General features: G+C 31.5%; 1 protein-coding gene and 1 pseudogene across 1 annotated transcript; one reads left to right on the top strand and one right to left on the bottom strand.

Moving 5' to 3' along the window:
* The first annotated feature begins 10,975 nt into the window (after positions 1 to 10,975).
* Positions 10,976 to 15,229, top strand: LOC112789566 (fasciclin-like arabinogalactan protein 15). Its single transcript, XM_029296055.2, has 3 exons — positions 10,976 to 12,553; positions 14,204 to 14,331; positions 14,777 to 15,229. The coding sequence occupies exons 1-2, from the start codon at positions 11,218 to 11,220 to the stop codon at positions 14,275 to 14,277; spliced, it is 1,410 nt and encodes a 469-aa protein (XP_029151888.1). The 5' UTR covers positions 10,976 to 11,217; the 3' UTR covers positions 14,278 to 14,331; positions 14,777 to 15,229.
* A 1,978-nt stretch (positions 15,230 to 17,207) lies between these two features.
* On the bottom strand, positions 17,208 to 19,616 carry LOC140183165 (uncharacterized; annotated as a pseudogene).

The following is a 19,616-nucleotide window of genomic DNA, read 5'->3' as shown; positions in this document are numbered from 1 at the left end:
AGAAAGTTGAGCAACTATTTCTCTTGGCCAAAAGAAAATTAATATATTCTAAAAAATATATGTTCAAATTATAAATTACAAGAGTGTTTATAAAAATATATGAAAATTATAATTTAACATATTTATCGTATATTATTAAAACAAAAAATTAAAAACCTATATGAATAATAATGTTATCTGCTGTAAATAGCAGTTTGGATAGTTCTAGAAGGTTCAAACTTCAAATCTCACAGATTTTGATTAATCCAAATTAATATATATATAGTTAAATATAAAATATCCATTTATAACGAATTTCAAGCTATGTGAGTCATAGAGACTTAGAAAAAACCGCGTGCACCTCTCATTTCTCGTTTCATTCTTTCTCATCTGGAGCGCCATCCATAACCGCTCACTTATCCCCTTTCATCCCCAATTTATAATCATTCAAACTTCAAACCCAAGAATCCTAAAATCTCTCTCATTTTTCAGAATATTCATGATTCCTCACAATCACACTCGCTTCTTTCCGTGAATTGTGATCATAGAGAGAGAAAGAAAGAGACACAATCTCTTTCTTTCTTTCTCTTCTTCTCTCTCAAAATCTTCAAATCTTTAAAATGTCTCGCCAGGTCATCGTCGTCAGTAACCCGCCGTCGCGGCGGCGGCGCGCGTGTGAAGTTGCCGGCGGAAGCGCGGCGGAGTGCGCCGCCGTTGTGTGCTGCTGCCCTTGCGCCGTGATAAACCTCGCAGTTCTCGCCATTTACAGGGTTCCAGCGGGGTTGGTGCGCAAAGCACTGCACAAGAAGAAACGACACCGTATGCTGAGAGATTCCAAAAACGACGTCGTTTTGCTGCGGCACCAGCGGTCTAGCGGCCTCGCCTCGTCGTTTGACTCGCTACCGGTTTCAGTCGAACCCAGGCCGGTTGAGGAAAAAGAAGTGTGGCCTATGGAGAAGGAGATGTGGGCCCGGTTCGCAGAAACTGGGTTTTGGAGGAGCGAGTCCCAGCGCCAACCATGATTAATTTTCCGAACCGAATCAATTGGAGAATATGGGAAATGGTGCAACGGTGATGGATGGAAAATGTGTACATACATGTGCAGAGGGTTTTTTTTTTTTTTTTCACCATCGGTACATATTTTAGAATTTCAGTTAATCTTTGTTTCTTAAAAAGAAGATTGCACATATTTTATGCATTTTTGTTTGTTTGTTTTTTTTATTGTGAAAATTTTAGAGTAATTCTTTCTTTTATCTTACCTTTTTTCTTATATACATAATACTATCTCAAAAAATATTTTATATTATTAATGTATTAAAATTAAATTTAATTTCCATATTTTGTTAAAAAATTTTATATTAATAAAAATAATTAATTTTAAACTCACTCTTTAATTTTTTTTTTAAATTAATGCATCCAAATTAAATTTAAAAGTTTTTTAGTAGGGTGAAAGAAATTGTTTGTTGAAGAAATTATTGATGATAAAAATGATGGTTTGGGCATGATTGTAGTGATATGAAAAGTTTGGATTTACTACTATCTTTAGGGAGATTGTGAAAATGAAGATTATGATGACGTAATCATGATATTATGGGAGTTTGAAATTGCGTTGTTGGAAAATTCGGGAAGGCTGCGTTTGATTGTAGCTGTGTGGTTTGAAAATAAATGACAAAATGATATGAGACAGTGATGGGTGTTATATTCAATTATTCGCGAGTGATCTTATAGTACTGTGCACCTTCACTTTTAGATTCGCATTAAATTTTGGAATGCACACATGCTTAGGAGACAAACATTTTTCTTCTACTTTCTCCTTTTTATTTATTTTTCAAGCCTCCAGTGATTATCCGAAAGAAAAATGAATTCTGTTACGTTCAGAATCTTCATGATTGTTGTTCTGTTCTGTTCGTATGCTACAGAATATGGATGTTGTGAAGAAAAAGAAATGAAAAATAACAGAAAATAAAGAAGTTTGCATTTGGAATCACTCTAATGTTTTTCCCCCTTGCTTTTTCCCTTTTATGGACATGAATGCTTCATTTCAATAGACAAAGATTTTGAAACAACACAACAAATATTACAAATATGCTAATGAACTGCTACATTAGGGAGGGTCTGTAAGTGCAAACCCCATATCCTAACTTTTGTTGTTATACCCAATTTGGGATCCATTGTGGCCTTTAGCTTTAGAAATTCTATTTCGCACCGGAAGAATCACTAATTATGCAACACCCTAACAAACTTGAGAAATGAGAATTCACTATAACTGGTTTCCTACCGTATTTGGCGGGTTAAATCACATGCCTCTTAATATGCTGCTCTCGGGTTCAAATCTTGGTGAGTGCACCAAGCATTGAATATGAAACTTTAAATGTTGTATGGGTGAGTGTGTAGCATGAGTGTGTTGTGATATTTAAGATTGGGGGTTGTCTAATCTACTTGATAAAAATAAATAAATAAATAAAAAGCGGACAAGTGAGTTGATAGATAACCTAAGTTGGTTATAATCCTTGTTTTTTTTTTTTGTCATGCTATGGGCCAGGAAGCCCGACCCACACCCAAACACTAACCCACCCTAACCCAACTACTAACTTGATATTACAGAACCTGACTCTCCCAGTCTCCCTCCATAGAACCTTAACCTAACCCTTGCTTATTATTTACCTACAAGTCTTTCTGTTTTAACAAACCTACAAGTCTGCACCCCAACTGAACATACCTACAACTTGTTAGTGTCTTATTGGACTTTCCATGAACTTGGGCCTAATATTGTATATCAAAATATTTGCATTTTCTCAATGCTATTGAAAGCCCAAGGTAACAATGTATTTTGTCCTTAACACAGATGCTTGAATGTTTTTGGTCTACAAGAGAGCCGAGGGCTCAAGAAAAAACCAGAGTAACTAAGAGGGAAGCCTAATTAGGGTTCAAGTTGGCCAAGCTAGGAGGTCTTGCAACACATGTGACTCTATATATTTTGACCACAAAAAAAGAATAGATTTGTATGTCCCTTAAAAAAAAACATGTGACTCTAATACAGTGCGATCCCATAATAATTGGTGCAAGGAAACTGGAAACATGAACTTATAGTTTTACTCGTTTTTCATTTTTGGGTGACAAAACTTTGATGTGTTAATGACCCTAACTCCTAAGAACTTCCTGACCTAAGAAGAAGAACCCAAAACCTTCCCTTAGTTAAATTACCTTGACAAAAAGAAAAAGAGAAGAAAAGTCACTCTAAAATTAATAATGTCACTTTCATTTGATACGATTTTGTTATGGAAAGATAATAGACTGACTAATTTGAGACATCTTAGTATTATTCAGATTTCAGAGATCAAAATGATACATTGAATTTAAGAAAATATTAGATGATGACTGTAGACTGTAGAGGGTCACTTTATTACAAAATATTGTAGCTTTGGACGGTAGCTCCATTTTCTTAACAAAAAAAAAAAATGATACATTGAATTTTTTCAAGAATTAAATTAATTTGTATGTTATATTTTAAAGACCAATTAATGTATTAACCCTTATATCCTTATTAATTCGACCTTATGTAATTGATGGTCCTCTTTTTTTTATCCGGCTCTAGAACAAAATTAAATTCTTAATTAATTTATTACTTAATGGTAATTATTTAGTACTAAAATTTTAGAGTGAATGTGTATCAAATAGCTAGAACTATAAACGGAAGTGTAAGAGAAAGAATGGTTTTGAAAGTTTTAGTTACTCTAAAGTAACTAACAAGTTCAAAATTGATATGGAAAAGAAAATAGGAGGCTAGGAATTTAATTTTATTGTTTCATTCTTTATCAAAATTGAGTATACTTAATTTATCATAATAATATTAATTATTTTAAGTAAATAGCGTGATATATTGATATTACATTGAAGCAAAAGAGTTGTACTTTCAGTTGCCAAAATAGCATTTTGATAATACATCTATAAAGACACTTCTATTAGATACAGTCATAAAAAGACATTTTTATCAGACACATCACAAAGACACTTCTATTAAACACAGTCATAAATAAGAATTGACAGAAGTTGCCAGAAATACTGTTGGTAACATAGCAAAATTGTATAAATGTTGTTCTCCCACTCTTTTATTTTACATTCGTGCCAAATGAGAATTAATATCTCAATATTCTATCAGTTTGGCTTTCTCATATAAAGGATTCTTTTCCACTTTTCTTTATGTGGAGGACTCAGTCATAAACATGTGATTGTTTTGAATATGAAATAGACTAAGAGCTGTTTATAAGTTAAAGTGGTTTACAAATAAGACTAACAATTATATCCCTGAAATTCTCCTTTTTTATGTTTTCTTTTTCCCTCTTAATGCTTGCTTCAAGAAAAATAAACAAATAAAAATTCAATTTGAAAATATATATGTAAATCATTCTCATATGAGCTAATAATAATGGTTTCCCTTTTTCCTTTTTTGAATAGTGCTCAATGCATTATAGTTATATTTTTCTTTAAAAAAAAAAGAATCATATAATAATTTATCATATATTATATAAACTCGATTTTGGTAGTTAAGCATGGGATATAGCAAAAGTATTATTATATAGAAAAAGAAAATTGTATATCCACGAGACAAAAATACACCTAAACAAGCAAAGCCAATTATATTATAAAACCAGTGAGACGTCCATTTTCCATGTAATAAAGAAAAGAAGAACATGTTTAATTTACGTAAATTATTATTAGTATGGACGAAACAACAAAAGCAAGCACACTCGTTTTGACGAGATGATTTATTCCATAGCAAGTTCCAAGTCCATAAAGTCCACAACACCCTTTATTATACACCAAGATCTTAAGATTTGAACTTGCTTTCCTAAGGGTGTTTTGGTAAATTCGAATTTCTCCCAAAACATACATATTCCATGCCAACTACTCAAAGATATGCTAAAGTCATGAATAATAAATATCAGACATTAAAATAGTTTGTCACTAAATGATTAGTGTAAGGGCCACCGACAATTTTCCAGAGGATGCAACTAGCTAGGAAGTAGGAATACAAAGCAAATGAAGTGAAAAAAAATTGACCCAAAAAAATGAAAATGTACCTTAGACTGTGTTTCTTAAGGACATCTCCACCACCTAACAATTGAGGGATACACAAGACCAAACTCATTTAATATCATCACCAAAATCATTTGTTAATTTCATAATAATGGATATTCCATATCTGCTTCGTTCTATACTCATTGTAGAAAAACCTAATCACCTCCACTTTTGTCCTACATCATATATGTTTGCATTTCAGGCTAAGTTAATTAGTCCTAAAACTTTTTTCCCCACTTAATAAAATTACTTTAAAATTAATGCATTCAAACATAAAAAATAATATTCGAGCAATATATTATATGAAAAGAAATTAATTATATTTTTAAGTAATTATTATTTTTTATTTAAAAAAATATTTTTATTCTTTGTTACTAATCTAACTCTGCCTACATGACACGCTTAAATCCACATAAAAGATGAGAGTTGTGTTAAGTTTTCCACAACCAACATAAATGGAACGTAAGTTCGGCTTGAGAAGTGAAAATCTTAATATAGAGGTAAAAATTGGAGAAAACATCTTACGAAAAGTTAAAAGTTTTAAGTATTTTGGGTGCATCATAGTTCATACAGAATAATGGAAAGATTGATCATGATGTAAATCATAGTATCCAAGCAGGTTGGTCAAAATGGCGGAGTGTATCTGGTTTTATATGAGACAAAAAAATGCCTTTAAAATTTAAAGGTAAATTCTATCGTACTGCTATTAGACTGGCTATGCTTTATGATATGGAGTGTTGGGAGGCTAAAGGGGAGCACGAGCATAAACTGAGTGTGGCAGAGATAAAAATGTTTAGATGGATGAGTAGTCATACGCGATTGGGTAAAATAAGGAATGAAGATATAATGAAGAGAGTTGGAGTAGCACCCATTGTGAAAAAGATGGTAGAATCGCGTCTCAGATGGTTTGTACATGTGAAAAGAAGATCGACAGAACACCCAGTCAGAAGGGTGGATGAGATGGAAGATGGACAAGGGGTGAAAGACAGAGGAAGATCTAAGAAGACCATCCATGAGGTGGTCAAACGAGATCTATATGCAAACAGTTTCTCTGTAAACATGATACATGACAGAGCTCAATAGCGTCGTCTGATTCATGTAGCCGATCCCACCTAGTAGAACAAGGCTTTGTTGTTGTTCTTTATGACATATTGTATTGCTAATCTAAATACATCTGAATATTATATATTATTTTTCACAGAAGAATAATAATAATTAATATTTTTTTTATTAAATAAAAAAATACTTTGAAATTCTATGTTGATACCTTGATGGTTTATTTGATGTACAAGTAGCTAAAGAGACTAACTACGTACGTGGTTAGAAAATAAACAAAAGATTGTGATAAATCGAAAATAACACATACATTGTTATTAATTAGTTAGAATAATTAAACGAAATGACAGTATAAGTAACTTTCATGTTGTTGAGAACTTGACAAGGAAATTAAAACCATGCAAGTTATGCAATGAGTGTTAACATTATTGTATACATTATGGTAATTGATTAACCAAGAATATAATCCAAGACTTTTACTTTCACCATCAATCAAAATATGAATACCTCTACTTGATCGAAGCTTTCACATTTATGAGAAGATAATAGTGAAGATTGAGTAAAGAAAGCTCAAAGAGACAGACATATTAACAGCCCCCTCCGGTTGGGGATATGTCTCTCTCCGCACAAAGAGCACTACTTCACTTGTGTTTGCTAAGTCACCATTAAATGAAACAAAAAAGTATGGTTCCCTGTTTAATTACGATAATATTAAGGAGACAAAAAAAAAAAATCGATCCAAACAATTAAAATTTATCTTATTTATGATTTATTGATTGTAGAATTTATTAAATAAAATCAAAATTAATAAATTTCAACAATTTTTTGTTAATAATTTTTTTTATCAAACATTTCCCTTTAGCTACCTTTCAAAGCTTTTCTACCAAATATATAGATTTCCTTCTAAATCTACTCATTGAGGAGTTCTCTCCTGGCATAAAATATTATCCTTCCATGTGTAAAAGGTGCTGAGCAACAATAACTTTCCTTTAGTCGTCTTATTTGTGGGATCAATTATTTTGTGCCGATTTAATTTCCTTCTTTTTCATGGAATATTAAACGTACATATAACATCTTTTGATTTATATTGTTAATTTCCAATGTCAAGTTTATAAGCGTGATCATTATCAATATTACAAAATACACAATAGTATTAATAAGTATTATGGAGCTCAATATCGCAGAAGGTTAGTATGTACTTATACGAATAGAACAATTGTTGCGTGTTAATGTCGACAAATCAGTATAATTGATGAAAAAAATGATGACTAAGATGGCCAGTAATGCATGTGAAAAAGTTAAGAAAATAGATTTCTTCATTTGCAAAACTCAGAAAGTAAATAACTAAATACATAGCACAAATACATATATTTCACTCCGTTTGAATATTCATCTTTATCCAATTAAACTTAACATAAATTTATAGAAAAGTATTTAAACATTCTAAACATATTAGTGTTCTAATAATTTTAATAATGAATCTTAATTATAATATATAAAATTTAAATTAATAACTAAAATTACTAAAATATCAATATTTTTAGAACACTAAAAATTAACTTAGAAAAAAATTTAATGTATCTAAATTACTAATATTTTAATAATTTTAATTATTAATTTCAATTAATATATATTATATATGTTTTTTATCTTAAAATTATTAAAACATCCGAGGTCCAGATACACTTCAAATTCTCCCTAACTTATGTATACTTAACAAAACCCTGCCGCTCTTGAAGTCAAATAAGCAAGTTTTCTAGAAGTTATTTCCATTTTATTTCTTAATTATTTATTCTTAATGTTGTTTGGGGTGGTTTCTGTACTTACACACTCTGTATGACAAGAACAGCTCAGCTTATACCCCATCAAAATAAGAACCCAAGGTCAAGTGGGAACCACCACTCGTAATTCATAAGTCTATATGGTATCTTATTTTTATTTGCTTCGGTGTCTATTCTATGGTATGGACCTCATATCCGATCTATATTAAATGCACATATTAATGTAAAAAGATTCATATGTAGCAATATGCTAATAAGTAATAACACACTATTAAAGAAGAGTTAGCAGAATTCCAGAGCCATGAAATATATAACAATATAGTTCATTTTATTTTATTTTATAAAAATGAATAAGTATGTTGTCACATTATGATCTATCAAATTAAATAAATTTCGAGAAGAAAATTGTATTTTGATAACCCTGTTTAGAATATTAATCTTGTAGTTCACAACCAATCCTCATTTTTTAACATTCTGTTATGAAGATCAACTAGTTGGAAATAAAGGAAGTTTACCCTAAAGAATGAGTGTCAAATGGCTTTAATAAAAGTGACCTTTAACGTGCACAGAAACTGGAAACAAAATGCACAAGAATCACAAGACACAGTCAACAAACTGAAAAAAAAAATATATTATATATCGAGGGAGAAAGACAAAATATTGAGAGAGAGAGAGAGAGAGAGAGAGAGAGAGAGAGAGAGAGAGAGAGAGAGAGGGGCCCCAATGCCATCGGAAATGTTATTTCAATATATTTAACAGATATTTAATATGAATTTAATTTTAATATATTATTAAGATAAAATACTTTTATATATATTTAATTAAATAATAATATAGCAGCATAAATAATTATTTTTATATTAGTTACATAAATAATAATAAAAAAATAAAATATAATGATTATATAAATTTTATAATATTAGTGTATTAAAATTAAATTTATTTAATATATTGAATTTTTTTAGAAAACTATAAAAATAGTTAAATAAAAAAAATTTAGCTAACTGATGTTTTGAAAATAAATGTTAAGATTATAAATTAAAAAAATTATTAAAAATATAACAAATTTAAGTTTTTAATATATTTATTTTGTATTTATTAAAAAAATATTTAAAAATTTTATCGATAGTAGTTTTATCATGTGTCCTACTAATATACGTTAACTAAATTCAAAAAAAATATTTAGTATCATTGGAAAAGATATTTATATTGAATAAACTATAAAAATATACCCAAAAGTTCATATTGCGGATAAAAAATAATCTCAAAAAATGTTAATGATAAATAAATTTTAAAAAGACTTTAAAAATGTGACAAAAAAATTAGATATTAAATATATGTGCTAAAAACATTTTAAATATCTTATTTTAATATAATTTTTTGTAAATATTATTAAAAAAATAAGACTTTTCATTCTTAAAATCTAGTAAATTTGATGTCTGGTCATTTTTAAAAAAAAGTTTTTGTGAATGACCAAATTCTTTTGAAAAATAAAATGAAAAAGCTAGAGATTGAATTTTGTTTTGAATTTTTTTTTGTATTTTTTAAATATTTATTCAAATGTCACTATAAAAATTTGAATCAATAAAAATGCTATTTGTTTAATACAAAAAAAATTTTCATTTAAAAAAATACAATATTTATTAAGTATTGAGTAATTACTGAAATCAATTTCCAAAAATTTTAAAAGTAGACATTTTAGTCCCAAAAAAATTAATACACGGATCAGTTTTTAAGATTTTATTCTGGCAGAATAATTATCTAAATCAGTCTCTAAAGATTTTAAAAGCAAACATGCCTTCAAAGAAAATTAATACACAGGTCAATCTCCAATGTTTTTATCTATCAAACATAACAGTCTTTCCGTCTATTTTACTTTTACTATATGTCAACTTTTATTATTAGCTTAATTTTGTGCATACGAACGATGAACACTCTTTTCTTTAGAAACAAGCAAAGTTAATAATAATATTTTAAAATCTAAATTAAAATATTTTTTTAATACAAATATATTTTTTAAAATAGAACATCTTTTGATTATATTAAATCCAAAAATATCAAATAATTTTAATCTTAAATTTTTATTAGAATAATTTTTAATAATTTTATTATTATTATTATTATTATTATTATTATTATTAATATTAAGTGAATAATTTTAATAGGATATCTTTTGATTATATTTTTTATATTTTTTATGCAAAATTTATATTATAAATAATATATAAGAATCTAATGAATAAATTTATTATTATTTTTGTTTAACAAATATAAAAAATTATAGTATATTATTATTGTGTAATTAATAATAATAATAATAATAATAATAATAATAATAATAATAATAATAATAATAATAATAATAGGAGATTTAAAAACTTTGAGAAATGATTTGGGCAATTACTTTTTTGAAAAATGAATTGGATGGAATAAAATTTTAAAAATATTTTTATGTATTAATTTTTTTAGATTAAAATGTTTATTTTTAAAATTTTTAAAAACTGATTTAAATAATTATTTTTAATTATTTTATTATATTTTTAATAATTCAAAAATTATTTTATTTTGTCATTATTTAGATCTTTTGAATATCAAATTAACCGTTAATTTTTATATAATTATATTTTTTTTGGGGTCTATATTCATTCATTTAATATAATATATTATAGTAACTCATGATTCATCCGTTTTATCTAAATGATGATAAATGAGGGTAAAGTGGAACAATATCCCAATGACGAATTAGTAGAAAACAATGGCATTATTAGGTAATGAAAGTTGGTTTATTTATACCTCCATTTTACTCACAACCTGTAAGTAGCAGCTGAAGCCAGGTAGCAGTTGGGTACTGGACCCCACCTTTCCACTTCTTTCTTTCTTCACACGAGCCCTCCCTCCCGGTTCAATCATGACCCGCCACGTGGCAAATTCTCAACAGTGCAACCGACACCTCCATTGATTTACCCACTTCTCCTACAATACAAGTAAAACCTATCAACAAGACAACAACATCATCATTAGTTGACTAATCAAGTTACTTAATCACCTTCTAAATTCAACACCAAATTAATCACCACCTTAATGCCTTAATCTCCTTTTCGCACTCACTCTCATTAACACTAACAGCAACCCCATAACATACATGTAACATACATTTTTATAGCACTCACCCACCAAACCAAAAACCAAAACTAGAAAACATAAGACCCCAAAAACCAACATTTCACAGAAAAGCAACCAAGCAATGTACCTGGTACACACAACAAAGCATTATTAGCACAAAACTCACAAGATTTTTTCTTGCATTCCTCTGATTTTCGCCATGGATTGTTACATCCATGGCACCTTCTTCATCATCCTCATTTTCTTCTTCTCCAATACCCCAACTACATTTTCATCACCATCGCCATCATCATCTTCTTCTTCGTCACCAACGGCTCAGATCAATTCAAACTCCATCTTGGTGGCACTACTGGACTCACATTACACAGAGCTGGCAGAATTGATTGAAAAAGCCATGCTTTTGCCGACACTCGAAGAAACCGTGGCAAACCACAACATCACCATTTTTGCCCCAAAGAACGAAGCTTTGGAGCGAAACCTTGACCCCGAATTCAAGCGCTTCCTCTTGGAACCCAGAAACCTCAAATCTCTTCAGACACTCATCATGTCACACATCGTCCCAACCCGAATCAATTCCGAACGCAAAACCGGGTCGACCCGACACAAAACTCTCGCCGCCGACAACCATCACATCCAAATCAGCGCCAATTCCACCGTTGAATTCACCGTCGACGGCGCACGGGTCACCCACCCGGAAACTATAACCCGACCCGACGGAGTGATCCACGGAATCGACTCGCTCCTGATTCCACGCTCAGTCCAATCAGACTTCAGCAACCGCCGGAGCCTGCGCTCGATCGGCGCCGTGAAACCAGAAGGAGCACCGGAGGTCGATCCCCGAACTCACCGCCTGAAAAAACCAGCACCACCGTCAAAACCAGGTTCCCCACCGGCACTCCCGATCTACGACGCAATGGCACCAGGTCCGGCAATTGCTCCGGCGCCTGCACCAGGACCCGGAGGAAAACACCACCACTTCGACGGCGAAGCACAGGTGAAAGATTTCATTCAAACCCTAATCCAGTACGGCGGCTACAACGAAATGGCAGACATATTGGTAAACCTAACTTCTCTGGCAACCGAAATGGGTCGTTTAGTCTCAGAAGGTTACGTTCTAACGGTTTTGGCGCCAAACGACGAAGCGATGGCGAAATTGACTACGGAACAGTTGAGTGAACCAGGTGGACCGGAGCAGATTATGTATTACCATTTGATCCCTGAGTACCAAACGGAGGAATCGATGTACAATGCCGTTAGAAGGTTCGGGAAGGTTCGCTACGATACGCTTAGGGTTCCGCATAAGGTTGTGGCGGAGGAAGGTGATGGTTCTGTCAGGTTTGGCCGTGGCGATGACGCTGCATTTTTGTTTGATCCTGATATCTATACGGACGGGAGGATCTCCGTTCAGGGGATTGATGCCGTGATGTTTCCGCCGGAGACGGCGGAGGAGAAGGCTGAGAAGGAGAATCAGGTTTTTAGGCGGGTCGCGAAAACGGATCAGCCCGGGAAGGTAACGGTCAAGAAGCAGAGGAGAGGTCAGTTTTCTTTTCCTTTTTTCTTTCAATTATTTTAGTTTGTTATGGTTCACTTCAATGGGTGATAATAACATTTTAGGACTTAATTTCTAGGTGATAGTGTAGATTAAATTAAGCTTAGTAACTATTTATGATTATAAGTTCTTTGCTTATCAAATTTCTATATATTTTATATTGTTTGTTGCATATAATTGTTTTTTTTTTTTAACATTGTTAGTGTACAGAAATTATTCTCTAATTTTGTCATGGCAATTTTATAGGACTAATAAAAGGTTGTGAGATTGCTGCTTCATTGTATATAACTATTCACCAGTCACCACTATATATATTATACAGAACTGTATAGTATATTATTTGGTAATTTGGTTGGTTAACAATGTAAAATTAAATGGAAATTAATCTCTTCATATATACTTTTGAATTGTGTTTGTGTTTGTGATTCATGTGATAGTGAAAACTTTATAGTAAACTAGGGAAAACGTAGACGGTGAAATCGTGGTTGTGATTATGATTTGCTAAGACTGAGGCAAGAGTAATTAATATTGCTGCCTCAATTATCATTGTCAAAAGTAATTTAAAACCAATCTTGATCTGAATGTTACTCTTATTTGATGCTAATATGTAACTTTTGGTTAAAATGCATATATTTTAGTTAGTGGGGTAACTCATTCTTTTCATTGGGAAATTAAGGGGTTAGTTAATTGCTGCTAATCATTAAAAATTATTTAATGATTTATAAGGTAAAATATCAACTTTATGTAAAATTTTGTGTGGAATAAATTTTTTTTGCTTGGATGGGTGCTTTTTTAAAGTCAAGATGGAAAGAGATGGTAAAAAGGTGATAATGATGTGCTTGGTTTGATTGGGTGGGTTTTCCTTTTATTCTTTATTTATTTATTTTTCCTCATCTTTGAGTTTTCTTTAAGTGGGGATTTTATTGTGTGGATGGCCGCCTTCTTGTTTTGGTTAAGTTTATTGGCTTACATTGATTGTCTTTAAGCTATTGATTAGGATGGAATTTTAGTGAGGGTTTGAAATTGTAAGCACAAAAGTTAGAAGGTGTTTAATATGACCTTGGCTTCTTATTGCAAAAAAATATAAATAAATAAATAACAATCATGCTATATGTACAATAAAAATCAGTCACCCGAAATAGAACACATATTAAAATACAAAATAACTATATGATAACTGATTTGCGATTTGGTGACTGATTTTTTGTATACACATAGCACTTCTGAAACAAGAGAAGCATTCTAAGAGTAATTTTTTAAGTAATCCATTAAAGTAGCCTTTGTCTTTATTATATTGTGAGGGCTTTAGATGTTAAAGTTGAAGCAATATGTTATTTTGCTGATTTTGATTTGAGCCTGCTAGATTATATCACTAGAAACTATAGAAAATTGATGTGGAAGATAGTTTTCTTAAGTTGTAAGAAAGTAGTTCAAACTTTCAAAATTAAAGGTCCCAAGCTTTTTTCAAAGACACAAAGAAAATATGTGATTTTTCATAGGAAGCCCTTTCAACCAAATGTCAAATTTTAATTGGCATGCCCTCTATATTGAAAATCTGCATCATAGCAACAAGCAAGGATCATTATACATAGTTTCTCTTTGAGCTCATGTTTAAAGAATTTTATGGAATTGGCAGGAAAATTGATGGAAACAGCATGCTGGATGCTTGGAACCTTTGGACAGCACTCTAGATTTGCCTCGTGCCAATAAACATACCTTTGATATGGATACTAGCAACACTCCTTATAACATAATAAAAAAAAAGTGAGACTATATATATAGCTTCGTATCTCATGTTCCCTAATAATTCATTAATGTGATCTTATTTTTGAGTAAATGATTACTAAATAAAAAGAATATTTTCTTTGCTCATGACAAACTTCATCCATGGTCACAAATATGTCTAATGAAATGAATGATTGAATAAAATTCTCAAAGCATAAAGTTCATTTTGCAGTTGAGACAAATTTATTATGACAAATTTCACCTATGATGTAAAGCCAGCCTAATGAGCTTATGTAAAATAAAATAAAATAAAAACATCAACCTAGGGCCTTTGAGACTTTCATGACAATTATTTGTTTATTAAGAAAAAAAATTATGAAAATATTTTTTTCCTAAATTGGCATTGAATTGACCTTGTATGTTTTCATGATTCGTTTAGCATTGTTTATTTACACACTGATCGCATGCACATGCCATGATACAGATGCACAGGTTTGGTGGAAAAATTCCAAAGAAGAAAAAAGTCAACGGAATATGAAGGCCATGTTTCTTGATGGAATAGTAGCAGCTGTTATTATGGGTTTGAATTTTCCCACGTTTTTGTTTACCCTTTTATTTTATTTTATTTTTTTAATTTTACCCCCACTTGATTTTTCTCCTTGTGAATTTGCGTCATAGACAAGAGAACAAACAGCTTCTCAAGTCTCGTAGCAATACAACTATATAGAGTGCATATATGTTATATTTGTATTATTTTATTAAATATTATATATGTGACTTTAGATTCAGCTATGGATGCTGCTACAGATTGTGTTGGTGGGATGAGAAGGTTGTGTAATTAGAAGGCAGGGAACTTGTGTCAATTCAATAAATAATCTTACGCAAGTAATGAAAAATGGAAACACAGTAATGATAATAAAATGATTCTTTACTGTAATATTTTCAATTTTAAATATTATCGCCAGTAGCTTGATAGAATCGAAGATATGTGTATCTATTTTTGTATGCAATAGTGTTCTCTTGGGAGTTAGTATTTTGATGAAGAAAGTTCTTTTGATTAGAGAATTTTTACTTTTTATTATGTTTTGATATATTTGGGTGAAGTGTTTTAGCAAAATCAGACTCGCAAAAATAAGTTTTTATATTTAGCAGTAACAATTTGACATCTAGAAAAATGCCTTTTTATAATTTTAAGAATATTCCAGAATAAAATGTACTTATTTAATATCACACCTATGTATAATGTATAAATTGATTACTAGAAAAAATACATAAACTAATTTAATTTCAAGTACAACACTTTTGACATCAATATTTTTTCTTTTTGAAAAGATTATTTCAAAAACAATATTTAGAAAGAAAGAGATATCCAAAATCATTTAAAAAAAATTCAAAATCTAACAAAACGAATTCAAAACTATTGAAAAAAGAACATTCCAAAAGTTAAGAGGAAGAAAAATCTAAAACATAAAAAAATCCAAAATATATAAAAACAACACATCTCAAACCTAAGAAAAAATAAATCTAGAACTAATAAAAAAATCATCCAAAACCTACAAGAAAAAGAACACCTTGTGTGACGTAATTGTGATAGTTGCTCTCTCGTATGCCGTCGACTGTGGAGGACGGACTACTTTTGCCGATGGATGACAAGTGCGCAATGGGTGGTAATGGGCGGCGTGGCGCTGCGATGCCATTTGGCGTGGCACGGCAGTTGCGTGACGTACAGTGATAAAGAAAAGACAGACCGTGGCGACATCGGGTTCCTGGAGGGATAGGTGGCGCGGAGGAAAAGAAGAAGAGACACAGAGGTAGAGGAGAGAAGAGAGATGGGAGAACACATATTTTTTAAAAGTAAAATTAGTTTTTAAAATTTAAAGATTAGAATTTTTTGAAAAATTGGATATTTGGTTGCATATGGAGTTAGTTCCCTAAACTTTCTCTATCATTTAATCACAAATATACAACAAATATTTAGATAAAAACAAAGATAAAATAAGTTTATTTCAATAGTTGTTATTTATAAATTATAATATATAGATACATAAAAGTTTTGCCAATCAAAATTGCGAGAACTAAACTAACCAGTAAATCAATTGAGTGACTAATTTAGTTTATTATTAGAAATTCACAAATTCAAATATCAAAATTTATCATTAAAAAAAAAAATCATATCACACATAATAATAAATAATAACGTTAATGAGACACATTTATATGTGCAGATTGGGAATACACAGCCTATATAATGCAATGTGCACTCAAGAAGTATTTTGGTGTGTATAAAACCATCAACATGTACAACTTATACACTCCAATGTGTTTCACTAACACCAACAGCTCCACCAGGAGGGATATCCCTATTCCCTAATGTTGCCAAGGACGTTGCCCCTCATACTTTCTCTAAATTTGTTACATCTTAGTTAGGTGCATAGTATTAAATCAGATAACTCCTAACATTTTAGATCATCTCTACTAAAGAATTCATTCCAGTTTCTGTTTATGGCCCACCTATCATAAAAAGTAATTCCACATCAGCTTTTGCGTCATAAACAGTAAATAGAAACTCAAAGTATCTTTCTCTTCTCCATTAGGAAAAACTAACTTTAGTCCCTGTTGTGGTCCCACTTACTTAATTAATTAATTAAAATACTTGAAATTAATGTAATTAATTTTTTTAATAATGTAATTTAAATATTTAAATTTAAAAATAATTCACTATTAAAAGATATTAATATTAAATAAATTCATATATAACAATAATACACAATATATAATTCGGGGTTACACTAATTTGTAAAATTACTTAATACAAAGAAAAACATAATTAAACTCTATAGTTGACGATAAGTATCGTGAAATTGCTATATGTGTTCAATCAAGTCCTCTTTCAATTGTCTATGATGCTGCCTATTTCAAAGTTGGGCATTTCTTTGGAGAAATTGATGGTATGGTGCAAAATCTTCTTCTCCCAACTGAGGTTGTAATAAGCCATTTTCAACATCATCATACTCTAAGTCTTGAGCAAAATTTCCTGCATAAGTGTCTCTTTCATCCTCAACAATCATATTATGCAATATAATACAAGCTCTCATTATGTTGGCAAGTTTCTTCTTTTCCCAAAAACGAGCTGGACCACGTATAATTGCAAAGCGTGCTTGCAATACTCCGAATGCTCGTTTCACATCTTTTTTTTGCCCTTCTTGGTATTGTGCAAATAACTTGCGTTACTCCCCTTGTGGCTTTGAGATTGATTTGACAAATGTGGCCCATTCAGGATAAATATCATTTGCTAAATAGTATCCCATTGTATAATTATTACCATTAATAGTATAATTTACCTCTGGAGCACGGTCGTTTAGAATATCATCAAATACTGGAGAACGATCTAATACGTTGATATCGTTATTTGAACCAAAAACTCCAAAAAACGCATGCCAAATCCAAAGGTTTGAAGATGCTACAACCTCAAGTACTATGGTTGCAACCCCATGATAACCACTCATGTACATACCTTTCCACGCCTTTGGATAATTTCTCCATTGCCAATACATGCAGTCAATGCTACCCAACATGCCAGGAAAGCCACGACCCTCCGCCATTTGTAGCAGGCGTTGTACGTCATTTGGTTTGGGTTTTCGCAAGTATTCATCCTCGAACACCGAAATGACACCTTCAACAAATTTTTTCAAGCATTCAATTGTAGTGCTCTCGCCTATGCGCACATAATCATCAACAGCATCAGCTCCTATGCCATATGCTAACATCCGTATCGCAGCGGTACATTTCTGGAGTGGCGACAAGCCTATTCTTCCAGTTGCATCAACTCTCTGTTGGAAATACGGATAGACGTTTGAGAGAGCATCTGCTATCCGAAGGAACACATGTCTTCTCATTCGAAATCTCCGTCGAAAAATGTCAGCATTATACACCGGTTCATCTGCAAAGTAATCTTGAAAAAGGCGATCATGTCCTGCTTCTCGATCTCTGTTGATCCATCTACGAGTAATTGGGATAGAACTTCTATCGATATCTTCTTCTTCTGAATCTTGGAGTAAACACTCATCGATCCAATTATCTATGATTGTGTTATCTTGCCGTCTTCTTTTGCCATACAAAGCCTCGTTAAACATATTATCAAAATTTCTAGCCATATTTAAAAATGTAATTTTTTGTTTTCTTTCGAGGTGAGAAACAAGAGTTGAAATGGAGTTGCAGAGTCATTGATAGTTGATATTTATAAGTGTGTCTGCAATAATAAGAGCTAGTTTTACAACGGCTAGTTTTGCAACGGCTAGTTTTGCAGCGGCTAGTTTTACAACGGCTAGTTTTGCAACGGCTAGTTAACGGCTTGTTTTGCAACGGTCACTTTCATGAACAATAAGGGCACAATAATATTGACTAATTTAAAAACTTACATCAGAAATAAATAAAACAAACTACATCATAAACCAATAATACGCAATAAAAATAAGAACATACTACATAACTCTACGAATACAAAGAACCATTAAGTAAACCACTTGGCGATTATTTTCTCACATACAATCTCATGAAGAGCTCGTCGTTTTTCACTCATTGTAGACGTATCAGCATTAAGTATTTGCATATCCATCTCCCTTTCCATTTCCTTGGCCATCCTTTCCATTTCCCTTTCTTTTGCTTTTATCTCCATTTCTTTAATATACCAGAGTTTGTAATTATTTTTCTTTCATTGCTACTTGAGCTTGTAATTCTTGTTCTTTCATTACCGCTTGAATTTGTAACTCCTTCTCTTTGATTGCCATAATCATTGCTCTATGTTCCTTCTCCTCTTCTCTTTCTTTTTTCCTATCCATTAGTTCCTTTTCTCTAACATTCTTAATATCTTCCATGAGAGATAATTTTTTTACAACTGATGATTTTCTTTCGCTAAAATCTTCAGACATCTGTGCTTTTTCCTTACCTTTTCGCTTGCTCTTCTTTGATCCTTGTGGGCGAACGGGAGAGTCCACATCGGGTTCGTCAGCCAACGGTATTTCTGGGTTTAATGAGGATGAGTATGCTCCAGTTGCACTGCCCTTTGTTCTCTTTGAGCCGCCACTCTGTGTAGGTAGTTGGCTTCTCCATTTTTGCTCCAATCGAAGCATGTTCCAATGCCTCTCAAAAGTGACTTTTTGACCATAATTTGTGGAATAAAGTTTATAAGACAACTCCTTTATGTCATCAGCGTTCAAACCACTCCTTATGTTTCGACTAGCTTGATCGTAGCAACCAGCAAATTGTGCAACAACCTTGTTGATCTTATACCATCGTTTCTTACATGTAACTACCCCTCTTGTCAT

This window comes from Arachis hypogaea, chromosome 3, assembly GCF_003086295.3.
Source record: "Arachis hypogaea cultivar Tifrunner chromosome 3, arahy.Tifrunner.gnm2.J5K5, whole genome shotgun sequence".
In the NCBI taxonomy this organism is placed as follows: domain Eukaryota; kingdom Viridiplantae; phylum Streptophyta; class Magnoliopsida; order Fabales; family Fabaceae; genus Arachis; species Arachis hypogaea.
This window is presented reverse-complemented; position numbering and strand designations above follow the sequence as displayed.